Below are 16,782 nucleotides of genomic sequence, written 5' to 3'. Positions count from 1 at the left end.
CTATTATCTACTTAATATGTGCCAGGCAGGCACTATTTTAGGCATCAACCAAATTCTTCTGCTCTTTTGGAGCTTACATTCTAGGTGGTGTGGGCTAGGCATTAGGAAAACAAAAAACAGTTTGAAAAGTAAATATATATTACGTTGGTTAGTGAAAGAAAAGCTGGGGACAGAAGGGGTGTTGGGATGGTCTCACTTTTAAGATGACACTTACCCAGAAATCTGATGGCAATGAGGGAGCAAGTCATTTGGCCATTTGGAGGAAGAGCCTACCAGACTGAGGAAACAGAATATGCAAAGACACTGAATAAGGAGTGTGAACAGCAGGGAAGCTGGAGAGGGATGGGCAAAGGGGAGAGAAGTAGGAAAAGTCGTGGGGGCCAGGTCTTGAGGGCCACTGTGAGTGTTACAGAGCCAGCCAGCGCTGTGCTGGAACAGCTGTGGGGTTCGATCGCCTACTGCCAAGAAGCATGACTCCCAATGCAAGAGTTTCGTGGAAGAGGAAAGGGGTTGTTTATTTAAAGGTTATACAGATTTAGAATAAACAGCAGATTTCTGCTGTTAAGTGCCATTCCTTTTTAAAATGCCCCAAAAGACCTAGTCCTGTCCCTTTGCCAAACCAGGCCAGTTTCAGAATATGCCACTCAGAGGTACCATCTTTCAGAACAGGAGAAGTCTGCAGCTTAGCATCCCCTGTTACGGTTCCGCTTCATGCATCTCTCACGAATCTGGGTGGCTGGGCAGGTCCCTGCAGCTCCATCAGCTCTGCTGCCATCTTCTCCAGGCAGGTCCCCTGCCACACCACCAGCTCTGGCGACTCACTGAACTTCTGGCTTTCAGACCTCCCAGCAGACCTCCTCTCTCATTCCGGTCCTCATGGCTCTCTCTCTGTTTGCCCACCCTAATTTAAATTCTTGGCCCAGAACTTCCTTTGTGACGTCATATCCAGCCATCCTATGATGTGTTAGTGTCTGCCACTTTTGTCAGTTCCCCAGCATCTTTTACTTTCTTTTGGCTGCCATCTTTAGTCAGGGCAAAAATTCCCAGCAACACACAGACATCCTGGGTGGGCATCTGTCTCTTGAGCTGGTGTGCATGAGCTCCACCCCACCACAGTGCCACCCCCACACCACCCCGTGTCTGGAGTCCCTGATGTTCTCAGAGTCGTGTACACCCAACTCTTCCCTTCAGGAAGGCACGGCTATTAACTTGCCATTGTTATGCAATATATTCTCAACAACCATCCACTCTTCCCTTCCCCTAATCAAGGATTGTGGGGATTATGCTCTGTACCCCATTACATGAGGACTATGGGTATTCCTTTGAGTGAGATGGGAAACTATTGGAGGCTTTGACCAGAGGCCTGATATGGTATGATTTGCAATTTGAAAGGGTCACTGGCTGCCTTGTGAGAATATGATGGCACAAGGCAAGGGCAGAAGCAGGGGGAACATTTAGGAGCCTGTGTTGGCCATGATGATGAAATCATATTCTCACAACATTTTGAGATAAAGAATTATTGGTATCCTCATTTTACAGATGAGGAAACCAAGGACTAGGGCTAATAGTAATTTACAGCTAAAGAATAGGAAAACTGGAATTCAAACCCAGGTGTATTTGACCTCAAAGTCCTGGCTTTTTCTCACCACTGTAAAAAATATATAAAAACTCAAGCTCTTTTCCTGTGTTTGCCACAAAGAAATTTACAACAGAAGAAAACCAAAATGAGATTCCTGATTTTGTCCACAAATGACCCTAACTACCCCCAGAATGATCCTCTCTGATCTGTCCCTGTAAACGTTCCCAACAAAATTCCTCAGTGGAATGCTCCTGATAAAAGTGACCCTTTTCTTTCTGATTTGTTGAGTAACACTAATGTGGCAGTTATGAAGCTACATTTGGATTATGAATAATACATTCTGATACTCTATCATATGCAATACTCTTTTATTGCAATTGGTTCCCATTCAGTTGGTTTACATATACTTTTTTTAATCCACCAGTTTACATGTACACTTTAAAGAGGTTTATACTGTACATAAGTTATAGCTAATGAAACAGATGATTAAGTGTGGTATTGGGGGTAATTGCTATAAAAAAATGGGCATCAAAAATTGGCTCTTAGGACAATATCTTCTAACAACACTGTTTCTATGAGAAGATTCAATTAGCTACATATCCTTGACTCATAGCACCTTTTCCAGAAACATAAGCTACTTGCTACAATTGCAAAGATGGCATTAATTTTGTTATATGGTATCCCGTGCTTTAGTAACATTTCAAAGGTGTCGTCCCAAATTTCTCACGTTTTTCTTGCTGACTTACCAGGAGATGCTAACTTGTGGGCATGCGGGAGAGTCATCTTTCCCTGGCCACCAACTCACGAGATTAGTTGCAGCAAAGGGAGGTCATGGAGTTAGCATCTGACTCATGTGTCATAAAAATTGGCTAGAATGCCACCTTTAGCACAGTATTGCTATAAAACTTGTTATTGTGTCATTGTGGCATATTGAAAGAATAACACAAACATAGTAAAACTAAAAGATGGCTTTCATCACTGGTGCGCTATTTCATCTCCCCAAATATTTTAATTTTAATGCTGCTATGTGCTGCAGATGCAAATCTCGGTGCTGTAGGAGCTCACAGTCTGTAGATGGGCATTCTGCAGACAGTACGATGAGTGCTATAATAGCAGTTTGAAAAAAAAGTGCTCCGGGAGGGCTGGGGGCCGGGTGGTACGCCTAATGCCTAGGCTTTGTTGTAACCAGCAAGTCCATCTTCTCTAAAAATCTTTCAAGCACAGCAGCCTCTGACCTCTATGTCTCAGGCTGCCAGCTCGCATAGTATATTCTTCCAACAGGTCAACGCTACATGAACCCCCAATTCATTGCTGTCTTTATTTTACTAATCATCACTTTCGTTTTATTGTCTTTTCTTCCTTAGCCAGATTAGACTACATAATTGTGGCAGAAATTGTTAGTTCCCTGAAACAAGGCTGTGATGCTGGAACTCCAGCAGCCATCTTAGACCAGGAGGAGGAGGCCCATACATTAGGGATAGCAGAATACTAAGCTGGAAAACACCTGGTTCCTAGCAATTTCATGGATTTCCAATTCAATGCTGAACAGCCTACCTCTGAACTTCATACACATGAGAGGAATAAATGTCATCTTATTTAAGCAATATTCTTCCAGTTTTCAGTCACATGCAGGGAATATTAGTCCTAAGCTTTCCATTACAAAATTTATCCATTTTCCTAGGTCTAGATTTATATATTATTCCTACTCCCTCGTCATAATGAAAGAAGTATCCCTCCCTATATTAAGGTCAGCCTCCTATTAAGGCCTTACCTTTTGTAGTTACCTCTTCTCATTAATCATCAACTTTTCACTCTGCAGTCATTCCCAGATCTTTGCATAACTAGCTCAGTTTTTCACATAGTCTCAGTATAATCGTCATTGCAAAAAGGCTGTCCTTGATTACCACGTCAAAGGCACTCTCTGTGCCATTATCCTAGTGCATTTATTTAGAGCATTTATGGAAATCTGGAATGTAGGAAGGGGCCAGATCAGGCCACCTTAAGGGAATCTAAGAGAGGATTTTAAAGAGATGAGAGACATCTCAATTAGTGATCATAGGTTCAGTCATTCTGTAGGCCATGCAGAGGGTGGATTAGGCAAGGAGACCCATCTTAGGGGCCATTCCAGAGTTCTACGTAATAATCAGTGAGGGCACGGACCAAAGCAATGCCCTTGGGGATTAGAGAGACAGAAAGGGATCTGATAGAAACATGGGAAGCTGAAGCAAGAGTAAATCACCTAACCTTTCTTTACAATGTGGCAGTATGTTTTGATAGAAAGGGGATTTGGAGCCAGAGACATAAATGAAATTCTAAGTCCCTACTTTTGGGTTGTGCAACCTTGAGAAGTCACTTAAGCAGTTACCCTCATTGGTAAAGTAGTGATATTATCACACACTCCCTCTTGTCATTTTAAAGACTAAAATAAATCAGGTGGATTATGATGATGCCTACCTGTATGTTGCCTGGCACAAGATGGAAGCTGAATAAATGTTAGCCCTGTCCCCAACTTTTACCCTTTTTCTCCAATTCAACTCCCACAGGAATCAGAAAATAGGATGGGCATGTCCAAAGAGAATAAGTCTTAAGTATTTGTCAGCTTGGGCAGTTGGGCAGCAGCTGGACTATGTAAAAGCGCCTTGGAGTAAAGTGGGGCTATGATTGTTGATCCTTCAGCTCTAGCAGGGAGGTAGAAGGTGATATCATAGAGCACAAAATGTTAGAGTAGAAGTGATAATAAGATAATGGTTACATTTGAATTATTCTTTCATTTCAAATATGACTTTTTATTAAGCAAATTTATTTTGAACAGACACAAAAATAGAATGAAATCCATGCAGCCATGACCAGCTTTAGCAGTTACCCTAATTTTACCATTCTTATTTCCTCTATTCCCTCTACTCTTTTTGGTGAAGCCTTTTAAAGCAAATCCCAGGCATCATATTATTTTACCCTTAAATACTTCAGGTGAGGACTTAAAAAATATTAGCACACCTAATAAATTCAACAATGCATTAATATTATATAATCCCCAGCCCATGTTCAGTTTTCCGTTTGACTTTCTACTGTTTGAATCAGCATGTAAAGAAGGTCCACACATAGTAGTTGTATCTCATTTTATCTATAACAGTTTCCCTGACTTAAAAAAAGTGTCATTTAGTGGTTGAAGTAACCAGGACATTTGTCATACAGGTTTTTTCCACAGTCTGGATTTGGTTGATTGCAATCTCATGGTGTCATTTTACATGGTCCTCTGTCCCTAATATTTCCTATAAGCTAGTTTTATGTAGAATCTTAATCAGATTCAGGTAACAACTTTCTGGCAGGAATACTTCATAGGTGGTGCTGTGTCTTTCCTTTTACAGGGTATCCAGAGGTAAATTCTTTTTTCTCTTTTAATGATGTTACAAAAGAACAGTGAGTCCAAATATTACCAGGTCGATCTATCCTATATAAGGTTCTCCACCACATTTCACCTGAAGCTATTAGCAACTATTGACATTTAGCAAATATTGTTCATTATTTCATTAGGAATTGCAAAGTGGTGATTTTATAATTCTATCTTTCCTTCTTCATTTATTAGTTTCTGTGAAGAACTTTCCCTTATCCCTTTGGTGAATTTTAAAAATAGATTTTCAGGAAAAGCACAATAAATGTTTGATTCTTTTATTTATCAAAGTTAAGATTAAATGATCAATTTTGTTAAGTTTTTGGGGTAATTAAGATGGGGTAATTTTATTAAAAACTTGTGGATTTTTTTATATTTGAAATGTTTCAATCTATTGCAGTTATTATTTGATGAGTAGAAGCCCCTTGCAAATTAACTCCTGAATAGTACTTTATAATTTGCAAGATATTTAGCATATATTAGTAATTTAAACCTCACAAACAACTCTATGAAGGTTGGTATTATTACCCAGTTTTACAAATAAATCTAGAACATACAGCTTGAACCAGAATTTGGCATCTTTTGTACTTCCATTAAATATAATAATGGTTGAAAGAATCACAGTGTTAAAGGAAACCGGATTTTCTTCTTTTTTCTGGTTTTGAGATTAAACAGCAGATGTCTTTAACCAGCAGGAACATGATATTAAGCAACATACACTTTAGAAGGCATTACTTGTAACAAACACTGTTGAGAATAATGTTATGCTGATAATACTATAACTTAGTAAATAGCCTGCCTCAACTTTGTTTGTGAAGCATTTCAATTTTGATTACTCTGTGTGGGATCTACTGCTCAGATGTATGTCATTTTATGGTCTGCCCATGTCTGGGGAGCTGGCATTACATGCTGCCTAGTGTTTTTAATTCAGAACTTCTTCTAAAAGAAACCTTAGCCTCTTGTGTTCAAACCCTAGTTTTAATAGCATAAGCTATTTCTTTCTTATATAGCTTTGTGGGCATAGTAATAAAATAAATACCACAAAATCACTGATGAGATGAAAATTGAGCTCCCTGCTTCTGTGCAGCCATGTAGGTAAAACAGTAATTGGCTCTGATAATAACTTTTGTTCTTACAAACCAAAGTCTAAATGAGAGTCACGTTTGATATATCTGCTTATAATTACTATCAAAAGGAGAATATAAAGTTTGGATTATTTAGTGACTCAAGATAGATTAAATAAATTGCTGTCTTTTCTTGACCAATTTAAGAAAAATTTCTGAAATTATCTCTGATATTTATCTTACTGTTGGTAAAAAATGATCATCTTCCAGGGCATGCTTTCCTGCTTAATGGATTGATTAATTTTGTTTTTGTTTCTTAAATCTATAATTGTTTTTCTTAGAAAATCTTATAATTGGGTCTAATAATGTGGTTTATGCTTATACATATTTGCCTATATATATCTATAGATGTAATTTGTGAAATTGTTAGACAAATTTAGATTGTGAATTTAGATTGTGAGTGATTTTCAGTGAAACCATTTGATATGGTAGTATTATTTAAATGTAGACCCCTTTATATGATTTTTTAAAAGGGAAATTAAATCAAGTATGCTACATATTATTTTGGTATACACATGCTTTGGTGCCAAAATAGTAAATATTAGAATATTAATAATTTTGAAGGACATTTCCCATGGCTTTAGAAGCCAACTAGTAAAGAACTGATATTACAACCTATCATTTCTGTTGGATTTCTCTTTATATTTTGATTTCTTACCAGAAATATCTGTGTCAGGGCCACAGAAATGTAAAAATGGACAGAAAACAACTGGATTTTAGTGCCAATTTTAACAATAATTCTGTGTTTGATTTCTTTCCTACACCAGTCCTATAGTCCCAGAAAGCTGATGGAGCAGAATGAAACTAAGAAAACTGCCATGGTCCACTAGTCAGTGATCCCAGAATTAAAAAGTTCTAACAAAGCTTAGGTGAAGCTATTATCATCAGTTATATCCAGAATATGCATTAAAAAAAAAGAAAACCCTAATTACAGAAACCACATCCAGTCAATATATACATATTAGTGATGTCCCAATCCCTTATAGAACGAAAATTATTCTGAAAATTTAATTAAGGAAAATAGTTATGTCCAGGTACTAATTTCAATAAGAGAAGCACTGGACTTCATGTAAGCAGCCGGAGGAGTGCTGTGAGCGTGGGTTAGCCACAGAAGGAACCCCACTTATGACTAGGCACAGCATTACTCTTGTCACCATGTACACTTCAAGGAGAAGGAAATAGGCTTCCCTTGCAAACTGTGTCCCTGCACGGGCTAAATAAAATGGACAGTTGAGTGCAGTTATTTGGAGATTTGGTTTAAAAACCACTATTAAAAAAATAAAAGGAAGGTTTGGCACCTGTGTTAAGAAATAACTAGATGCCTTGGCTGATGTGGCTCAGTGGGTTGAGCACCAGCCTGCAAAGTGAAAGGTCACCGGTTCAATTCCCTGTCACAGCAAGAGCCTGGGTTGCGGGCCAGGTCCCCAGTTGGGAGCCTTGCAGGAGGCAACCCATTGATGTCTCTTTCACACATGGATGTTTCTCTCCCTTTCTCCCTCCCTTCCTCTCTCTAATAAGTAAGTAAATAAAAATTTAAAACTAGACAATATACATTCTGTAAATAATTTTGTAGTCTTTCCCTTCATTTTGATGTTAGACACAGCCTATGTATACATTCTTAGGATCAAAGAAATACCTGGATCATGAACTAATCCACCTGATTCCTACAACCATTTTAACAATTGCCTCAGATCGCTCTCAGAACTAAGACACTCAATTGAAAGGAAATAAGATATTCTAATCGCGTACAACGCCTCCTTTTAAAAGTTACAAAGACTACATATTTACAACTCATTTGAAATGTCCAGAATAGGCAGATTCAAGAGACAGTAAGATTAGTAGTTGCCAGGGGCTGGGATGGGGAAGAAATGGAGAGTAATTGATAATGGGTTTGAGGTTTCTTTTTGCAGTGATAAAGATGTTCCGGAATTAAAGAGGGGTGATGGTTGTACAACTTCGTAAATTTGCTAAAAACCACTGAAATACACACTTGTAAAGGGGTGAATATTATACTGTGTGAATTATATTACAGTAAGAAAGTCACAAGACTTCTGAAACTGGTGGTAATACCATATTTCTTAGGTGTCAACTTACTATTATCAAATCCTAGAATGCCAAAGCAGGAATGGGGTGTGGGGGGTGAATAGTTCTTCAAAAGACCATCAAGTCTAACTGTCACATTTTGAAAATAAAGCAACTGACTTCCAAAGAGGGGAAGTGATCTACCCACGATCATACGCAGGCAGCCCAGAGGAGGACAAGACTGGAACCCGCGTCTCCCGCCATTTCCATGCCCCTTTCCGCCTCCACTGTGCTGCCTCCGCTGCTGGTTTATAGTTGAGCATCTCAGCTGTAACTAATTTGAATTACTTAAAATGAGGAACACATGGTTCAAATGAGATACTTTCATTTTTTTTTTTCCCCTAATGAAAGCATGCATTTTTCCTATTCATAGCAAAATCTCTGTGAAGGAGTAAATAAATTTGTTGTGGTAAATTTACTGAGTCCAAACTGAGATTTACCTGCAAATGTCCCTTGAGGAAAGTGCCACATTAACAGACCAAGGGAGCCCTCTACCTGTGTGTTTGCAGTATAGATTTCGTTGGCAAAATTCTTGACCTGGAAAGCTAAAAAGAAATTGAAACCAGGTATTCTAGTCCTTTGTCCACTTTGGTTGGCTTCTGCCATTACTTTTCAGTAAATGAATGCTGTCTGAAGATGTATTTGTATGAGCAGTAGGATACGTGGAGGAAAATCTGCAAAGTTCTTTTCCTGTGAATAAATGAGGACAATTAACAGCATGAATAAAAGACCCAAATACATATATATATATTTTTCCAGTGAGAATTGCACTAAAATAATTATTTCCAAAGAACTTTATACTCCTTTGAGGATATAAAATGTTAGGAAGCATTTTTGTTCATCCAGCATGAAAGTTTCATTGTTTCTTTGTTTCAGCGAAAGATTGGGTTGAATGTAAAAATCATGCAGGATCCTGAAAACACCCACCACAGAGCTGCTGTAAATGCGAACTATGGAATCAGTTTGCCTTATATTAATCAGAGAAAAGCATGTGTAAGTAATGAGTTGTTTTAATGAGCTCTTAATTTTTAAAAAATTAAAAGTCATACATTAATAATGCAAGATATAATATAGATTTTAAGTAAAGATTTTGATTCTTTTGTCTTTAGAATTTAATGGAGTGCTTTCATTCTCTTTATAATTAGAAATGATTAAAACAAGTAAACCTATTTTTAAAAGATCCATTGGTAGCTCATTCAAATTTCTCTATTTTAATTGATGTTCTTAATAATCTAGTACCATAATTTTAACAAGGAGAAGAGAATTTAAGAACAAAGAGAATTAATGGAGAAATTTTAAATATTTTATTTCTTTGATAGTACACTTATGACTAGAAAAAACCAGAAGGAAGTGAGCATAGTATCAGCTTCAATGGTATATACTCATACAGTACACAGCATTTAATAAAATTATTCTAAATCTGAAGCAAGCAGGGATTAATTCTTTAGGTCAGCAAAATGATGACAGGGAAAAATAATCACATGGTGATTGCATTAAGGGATCTCAGAGTCTGTGCCTATTTTTGCCATTGACTTTCTGGTAAGCGTCCCATAGCAAGGATTGGATTCTCTCTGTATTGTGGGGTTTTCTTGGGAGAATTAAGAGTAATGCTTTATTTAATTAGGAAATTCTTTTATTTCAGATCATTTCTAATATTGAAAGCAATTACTGAGGTGACATCTATACATTTTAAAATACATTTTTAACTTTTGGCTTCTCTCAAAAGCTCTTAAATGTATACTTAGGTGAAGTCAAACTAAAAACCAGATTAATTTTAGAATTAAATTGAAAAACCATTTCTAATGAGTATAATAGCCTCTTAGATTAATCTTTCAAATGTCCTGCATAGACATTTTCAACTGCCTATTTCATTCATGTAACCCTGTAATATATTTTTAGTTGCTTTATATGTTTTTTATGTTCTTTTAACAGGTTTGGTTTAAGAGCACTTTATCATAGAAATACTTTTATAGCCTAAGAAATAACCAGAAAGTTAGATATTTTTATTCCTGCTGAAACTTTATTTAAAATGTCACTGTGAATAATGTGAAAGGATTTTTATCTGCTCCCATGAGCCCAGAGCCCTTGAAATAAAAATATTATTTCTCTGGCTGTTGAGACAGAAGCAGATTTATCTTTTGTTGTTGTTGGTTTTCCCCCTTCAATCTAGAATTAATATTGGCTTAGCTGGTGGAGTGCTGAGGCTTTGTAGCCCAAGGCAACTGCTGCATCTCATGCAAACTTTTTCTGATGAGTATTGAAGTTTAAAAAGGCATAACTCCAGATTTAGAGAGGACCATGCATTGCTTTAATGAATCTCAGTGAAGATTCAGACATAAATAGGAATTCAAATTTATATCCAAGATTTGAGGTAGACTCTTAGTCATTTATTATATATATTTTTTCTAATTCCCAAATAGACTGAGTACCTTGGGTACTGTGCCCATGTATGGTGAACACAGAGGATGTGGGAAAGCTCTTTGCCTTGTCTGACATATAAATAATGTATGCTCATTTATTTCATTAAAGATTTTTTTTAAAAAAACAAAACATGACTTCATAAAACTCTACACCAGAGCATTTTAAAATATATATACATTAGGCACATTTTACACAAGTTGACTATTGGCATTTTAATCAAAATTGTTAACCCTATCATTTTATGTTGATATATGTGTATATTTAATGGTACTAACTGAAAAACAGTACTTTCATTTTGGATTTACAAAACAGAAGCATTGTGCAAAAAGCTCTGTGAAAGAAATATTCAGGTGTTTGGTTTTAAACAACCATGTAGGGCACTTGGGAATAAATACAGTTATGATTTACCACTTGTAAAAATGTTTTGAAAGCACTTACCCAAACTGAAGCAACGTGTCTGGTGTCGTGATGTATAGTTAATTAAAAGAGCAGCATCAAGGCTAATCGCTTTCGAGAACTACTCCAAACACTCAGAGGGGCTTGTTATTGGGCTGCTGAGGGCCATGTGTTTCCTTACTTTTGAAACTTGAACACCCTGTCAAAGCCTGTAAATAACCTTAGACATTTTTTGATGGAGCAAACTTGAAGCTAATTTACATTATTAGGTCCTAGAAACTGGTATTTTCTTCATTTTGTGAAGAGGTGTATCCTTGCTGATGCAAAGATTTGTGCAGTGAAAACACACATATCCCAGGCATACATCGACACACATATACCCCCCCGCAAAAAAACCCTGCCTTCAGCATACTATCTCCTATTAACTCTTAGTAAAATCAGTTTACAACAATATAGTGAAAGTGAAACTCATTGATGATTTTTCCAATATCTTAAATGTGCCTAATCATCATCATCATCATCATCATCATCATCATCATCATCATCATCATCATCCCTGTATTAGGCTTTTGAGAAGGGTCCTGTACACATGGGGAGACAAGAAGAAATCTGTGATACTGTTTGTATTTACTGGCACTTAGTTCCAGTTAGACATTCCAATGCAATACATTAAAAGATCTAAAGAAAATTTGACTTTGATTTATTTTTTTTAACTAAAAGCATTTCTTAAAAGGCTTGAAACATGTATCTATTAACATGAATTTTAAAAGAACGATTATGAATGCATAACAAAATAGCCAAACAAAACATTGCTTTGAATTGCTGCACAAATAACTCTGATTATAACTGTTATGACCTAGAAAAGAATCATACAAACATTTTTCTTTTTGGCAAGATATGAGTTGCTGTAGAATTATACTAGTTCTTTGGTCCCACTTTCCAAGTAAATAAATATATAATGCAATGTAAACTTAGAATCTTTTATTTATTCATGAGGTTGAATTTAATACTATTATGATTTTTAGATTTTTATGAGTCATATGTTATGCAGTGTTTTTCACTAACTTAGTTGGGTAGCAACCACACTTCACAAATCATAGTTTCATTCTTTACTGTTTCACTTGGGGGTGTACACGGTAATCTCTCTCACTAAAAGCGCATTCATTTCTGAAATGATAAAGTAATGGAAAGTGAGGCAATTGTGTTAATGTCAAATGATTAGAAGAAACGCCAGAAGTAAGGGGCGGGGGTAAGGAGGAGGGGGGGTGGGAAAAGAAGGGCTATTTCAAAACATGATTGTGTTTTAAGTCCATGCATATGGCCACAATTACAGTCACAACATAATTTGGCAACGGTAGCAGAATTAGATTTAAACAAATTGATGTTACACTGCAGTAATTCAGAATGAGCTTGTTGCATTTATAAACCACAACAAGAAGCAGAATGAATTAATAAACCCTTCTTGTCACTAAAAATAAAAAAGGGAATAATTGCTGAGATGGAGTTAACTTAACAGATGACTATAGTCAGCATCCTTTCAGCCTAGATATGGGAAAGTGAAGGTCACCCCCATCTCAGATGACAAAGAGGGAACATTTTGTTGGTAAACAAATTAATCTTTTGAAAGGTCGCCATTTGTTTTAAGTTTTTATCCAGTTCTTGTCATCTGGAATCAGAGATTGACTGTCATTTCACTAGGCAGGGGTGCAGTTGAAGCAGACAAAGCTGCTTCTGTACATATCAGCACTCCTTGACAAAACTCGGTGCCTGATTGGGATGCTATGGGCTGCTGGTTTACAGCTGTCTCCGGACAAGAATGGAGGCCCACCCCTGAATTCCAATAAGATGGGCCTGCATACTCCGCCTGCTGTAAGCTGGCCCTCTGCCCGCAAGTAAAATGTATTGTAGTTCAAGCCAGCAATTATCTCTTTTACTTCCTTCTGTGCTGCTTCTGTTCCCTTTTTCCAAAAACAGATGTGGGTATTTACTCAAGTTCTGCATCTATTCTTTCTCACACCTGCTGGGGCAGAATTTTGACAGAGGTAGAGTTTAAGAGAGCCAGCAGACAATGATCAGATGTAATTTCTTTGGGAGCAATTTAAAAAGAAAATGTTGATTTTTCAGGAAATGTGGAGTCAGCATCTTGGTCCCCCTCCCTTTTCCCAGGAGCATTTGGTAAATTAAATTAGTTGAACAAAAGGAAATGGCTTTAAAGACATTTAGAGTTGCCATATCCTATTTATGACACACAGTCATTACCCAAGGACTGAGATGGCCTCGGCCACCACAGCACCACCGCTTCTGTCACTGAAAGAGAGCTTTCTGTTCAGGTTGCTTAGAAAGGGTCTTCAAGGAAACAGTGACTTCTCGTGTTCTTGACTCACAGCCTGTAAAAGGTATTCCGCCACTATGGCAGTGGCGTTGCTGGTGGAAATGGTGGTGCATTGCCTTTGTATGACAATTGGCATTGCCTGGGGCCTCAGTTATAGGCTATACCCCCATTAGATAATGTTTATAGAAAACCTACCTGTAGTGAGTTCTCTTGACTTTTTTTTTTTTTTAAAGATTTTACTTATGTACTTTTAGAGAGAGAGGGGAAGGGAGGGAGAAACAGAGGGAGAGAAACATTGATCAGTTGCCTTCTGTAGGCTCCCCAACTGTACACCGAACCCACAACCTAGGCATGTGCTTTGACCAGGGATTGAACTGGTGACCTTTCTGTTTGCAGGACAACACCCTAGCAACAGAGCCTCACCCTTCAGGGCAGTTCTCTGACTTCTTGAGAATGCTGTGTATCTTGAGTTTCTGTACTAAGATCCTACATGCATGCCCAAACCAATGCTATGCTGAACTCGGCATTTTTTAGCTCTGGACATGGTGATTCTGGGTCAGACTGCCTGGCGTGAATTCTTACTAGATGCGGCGTCGGGGAGGGATCTTCCAGAAACAACCTCTATTTCCTCATGTGTAAAATGTCCACAATTAGACTATCTCATAGGATTGCATTGAGATTTAAATGAGGTGATTTAAATGAGATGATTCAAAACACTTCAAAGGTCCTGGTACAAATACGTGCTCTGAAAATATTAGTTATGACTATTGGCAATTCGCACATGTATTGTGCCATGTTTTATACTGTCACCTCAAAGTTACACTATTGCAGGGGTTGGGGGAGAGAAGCAGTATATACTGAGGTGCCTTCCAGTCTGCAAGTGAAGTAATGAGCCTTCTGGCCCCCAGTAGCCGGGCTTGCACAGAGTACCCTCCCACTGGGCCGCCAAATAGAGCTTTCGTGAAACACCTGTGCTGCTGGATACCCGAAACAGCCCTGCCACTAACCAGCTGTTTCCAGAAGCAAGGGACTTACCTCGTTCATTCTCATTTTCCTCATTTATAAAATGGGGAGGCTAGATGGGAGGCAGTCTGGTGTGGTGGGAAAGATTTGGAGTCTAGTGGGTCAGAGTTTGGGTCCTATCTGCCATTTCCCAGGAGTGTAACCCTAGGTAAGCAAATGAACATCCTGGGTCCTCAGTCTCATCTTCTTGTAACGTCAGGGTAATGATGGTTGTTAGGCAAGGGTGTTGTGGGGATTTAGATAATACATTAGCACTGCTGGCACATAATAGGTGCCTAATAAGTTCCTTGCCTTCCTGAAAAAGGAATTAATATTAAAAATCTCATGCTTCCCTCTCTCTTTTTCTAAAACCTGCGTGTCCAGAAGGGGCCTGATTTGGGTCCTTTAACTCTCCAGTATAAATGAGCGGCAGGGTTAATGCCCTGGTTTTCAAATTGTTAAAGGGAACTCCAGTGAATTTCAGGAAGGCTGTAAGCATTTAACTCATATTTTATTTTTATGATAAATATTCAAAATATGTTAGAGTGTAATAAGGAAAAGTACATACATAAATTAGATACCATTGACAGGCTGTCAGGCGTGCACTCTGTGAGCACACGGACGTGTGCATGTGCCTGAGCACTTGTACATTTGAACTTTTTACAAAGGTATTTTTTATGAGATAGGGTGCATCTTTGTACTAGTCATACTTTAAAATTCAATTATCTTCTCATATGAACTATAATAATCATACAAATAAATAAATGAAGATTGAATGACCTAACACTCTCATACCTATCAAGGTCTTAAAGCAGTGCCTAGCCCCTAGTAAACATTCAATACATGTTAACTGGTTTTAGCATTACAGCACATGTGTGCTGCTATTCATTAAAAGCCAGGCAAATTCTCTGATGCACACATTTGGCGCAGCATAACAGTCAGCTGCACAGTTAAGATCGTACATGATGCATCATGATAATATAGCATTACAGGTTGTTTCATTGCTCATTTAGGTTTGGGTTGGCTCTTACCTGGTTTGAAATGTGCTGTATGATCTCCACTTGGCATCACAGGGTCTCAATGTTACTTTACAAGTGCAGATAAAAGACCAGTAATAAAGCATCATCTTAAAATTTGGACTCAACATGCAAAACAAAGTAGGTTGTTTTGCAACTGAATATCTGAAAGAAAGGTGCTGATATATCCAAAAAGAATTTAAATGCAACACGATGAAACATCTTAAAAATGTTAAAAGACACATTTGAAAAGTACTTTTGGTCATTCAATCCTTCAATAATAGCATTCATTAAGTGTGCCACACACTGTGTTAGGTGCTTTGTGTACACTCTCTTATTTAACGTGTACACCTATAAAATAGATGCAATTTAAAAATTCTTTTTTATTTATTGATTTTAGAGGAAGGGAGAAAGAGAGAGAGAAACATCCTTTTGTTGTTCCACTTACTGATGCATTCATTGGTTCATTCTTGTATGTGCACTGACTGGGGATCAAACCTGTAACCTTGACGTATCCGGGGGACACTCTAATCAACTAAGCTATCTGGCCAGAGCCTAGATGCAGTTTTTATAACCATCTGACACTTGAAGAAACTGAGACAAAGACTTAGCTACTTGCCTAAGATTATGAAAAAAGTAAGGGAGTCAGGATTCAAATTATTTATGAAATCTCCCCAAATTGAATACTTAACAATTAATCCTTAATTATTAGGAACATGAGTAGATATTATTAGCAATTCTATTTTAAAATAAAAATTTCTGCTCTTCTTTAAAGCTTCTGAATTATTTTAATGGAAGAAAATCATGCAATTATAAGTGCCATAACAAATTGTTTGCTATTTGAAATTACTTATCTATTTACATGAGGATTTTCTCCATCTTGTGCAGGCAAAATAAAATACAGAAATAAATTGTCACCCTGGCTGGTGTGATTCAGTGGATTGAGTGCCGGCCTGCAAACTAAAGGGTTGCCAGTTCGATTCCCAGTCAAGGCACATGCCTGGGTTGCGGGCCAGGTCCCCAGCTGGGAACACATGACAGACAACCACATATTGATGTTTCTCTCTCTCTCTTTCTCCCTCCCTTCCACTCTGTCTATAAATAAATAAATAAATAAATAACGAAATCTTTAAATAAATTGTCTGCTGTGATGGATGTAAAATTGCAGTTATTACTTATAACTCTTGATTTCATAATTTGCCTTCATCACAATAGCCCCATTGTCACCAATGCTGAATATATATATATATATATATATATATATATATATATGTAACTAATATACAGCATGGGACAAAAGTAGGTTTTGAGCTGTGAGTACATGAAATACAGTTTATTCTTGTATTATTATTTATTCATTGAATTATTTTCCATGTGAACAACTGTAAACCCACCCTGTATATACTTATTTATATACATATAAAATTCAAATATAAAATCCT

At 37.4% G+C, this 16,782-nt stretch overlaps 1 protein-coding gene across 1 annotated transcript in view; it reads left to right on the top strand.

Annotated features, from left to right (window-relative positions):
- Nucleotides 1-10,132, top strand: part of LOC129064441 (IQ domain-containing protein H-like) — a 35,073-nt gene extending 24,941 nt beyond the window's left edge. Inside the window, exons 5-6 of the mRNA XM_054565675.1 lie at nt 9,050-9,166; nt 10,106-10,132. Of these exons, the coding sequence (XP_054421650.1) occupies nt 9,050-9,166; nt 10,106-10,132 (144 nt within the window). The remainder of the gene's footprint in view (nt 1-9,049; nt 9,167-10,105) is intronic.
- Nucleotides 10,133-16,782: the final 6,650 nt, after the last annotated feature.

This window comes from Pteronotus mesoamericanus, unplaced genomic scaffold (genome assembly GCF_021234165.1).
Source record: "Pteronotus mesoamericanus isolate MK-2021 breed Mesoamerican mustached bat unplaced genomic scaffold, CSHL_Meso_final contig_164, whole genome shotgun sequence".
Classification (NCBI taxonomy): Eukaryota; Metazoa; Chordata; class Mammalia; order Chiroptera; family Mormoopidae; genus Pteronotus; species Pteronotus mesoamericanus.
The sequence above is the reverse complement of the archived record's forward strand: the minus strand, read 5'-3'. Positions and strand labels throughout refer to the sequence as shown.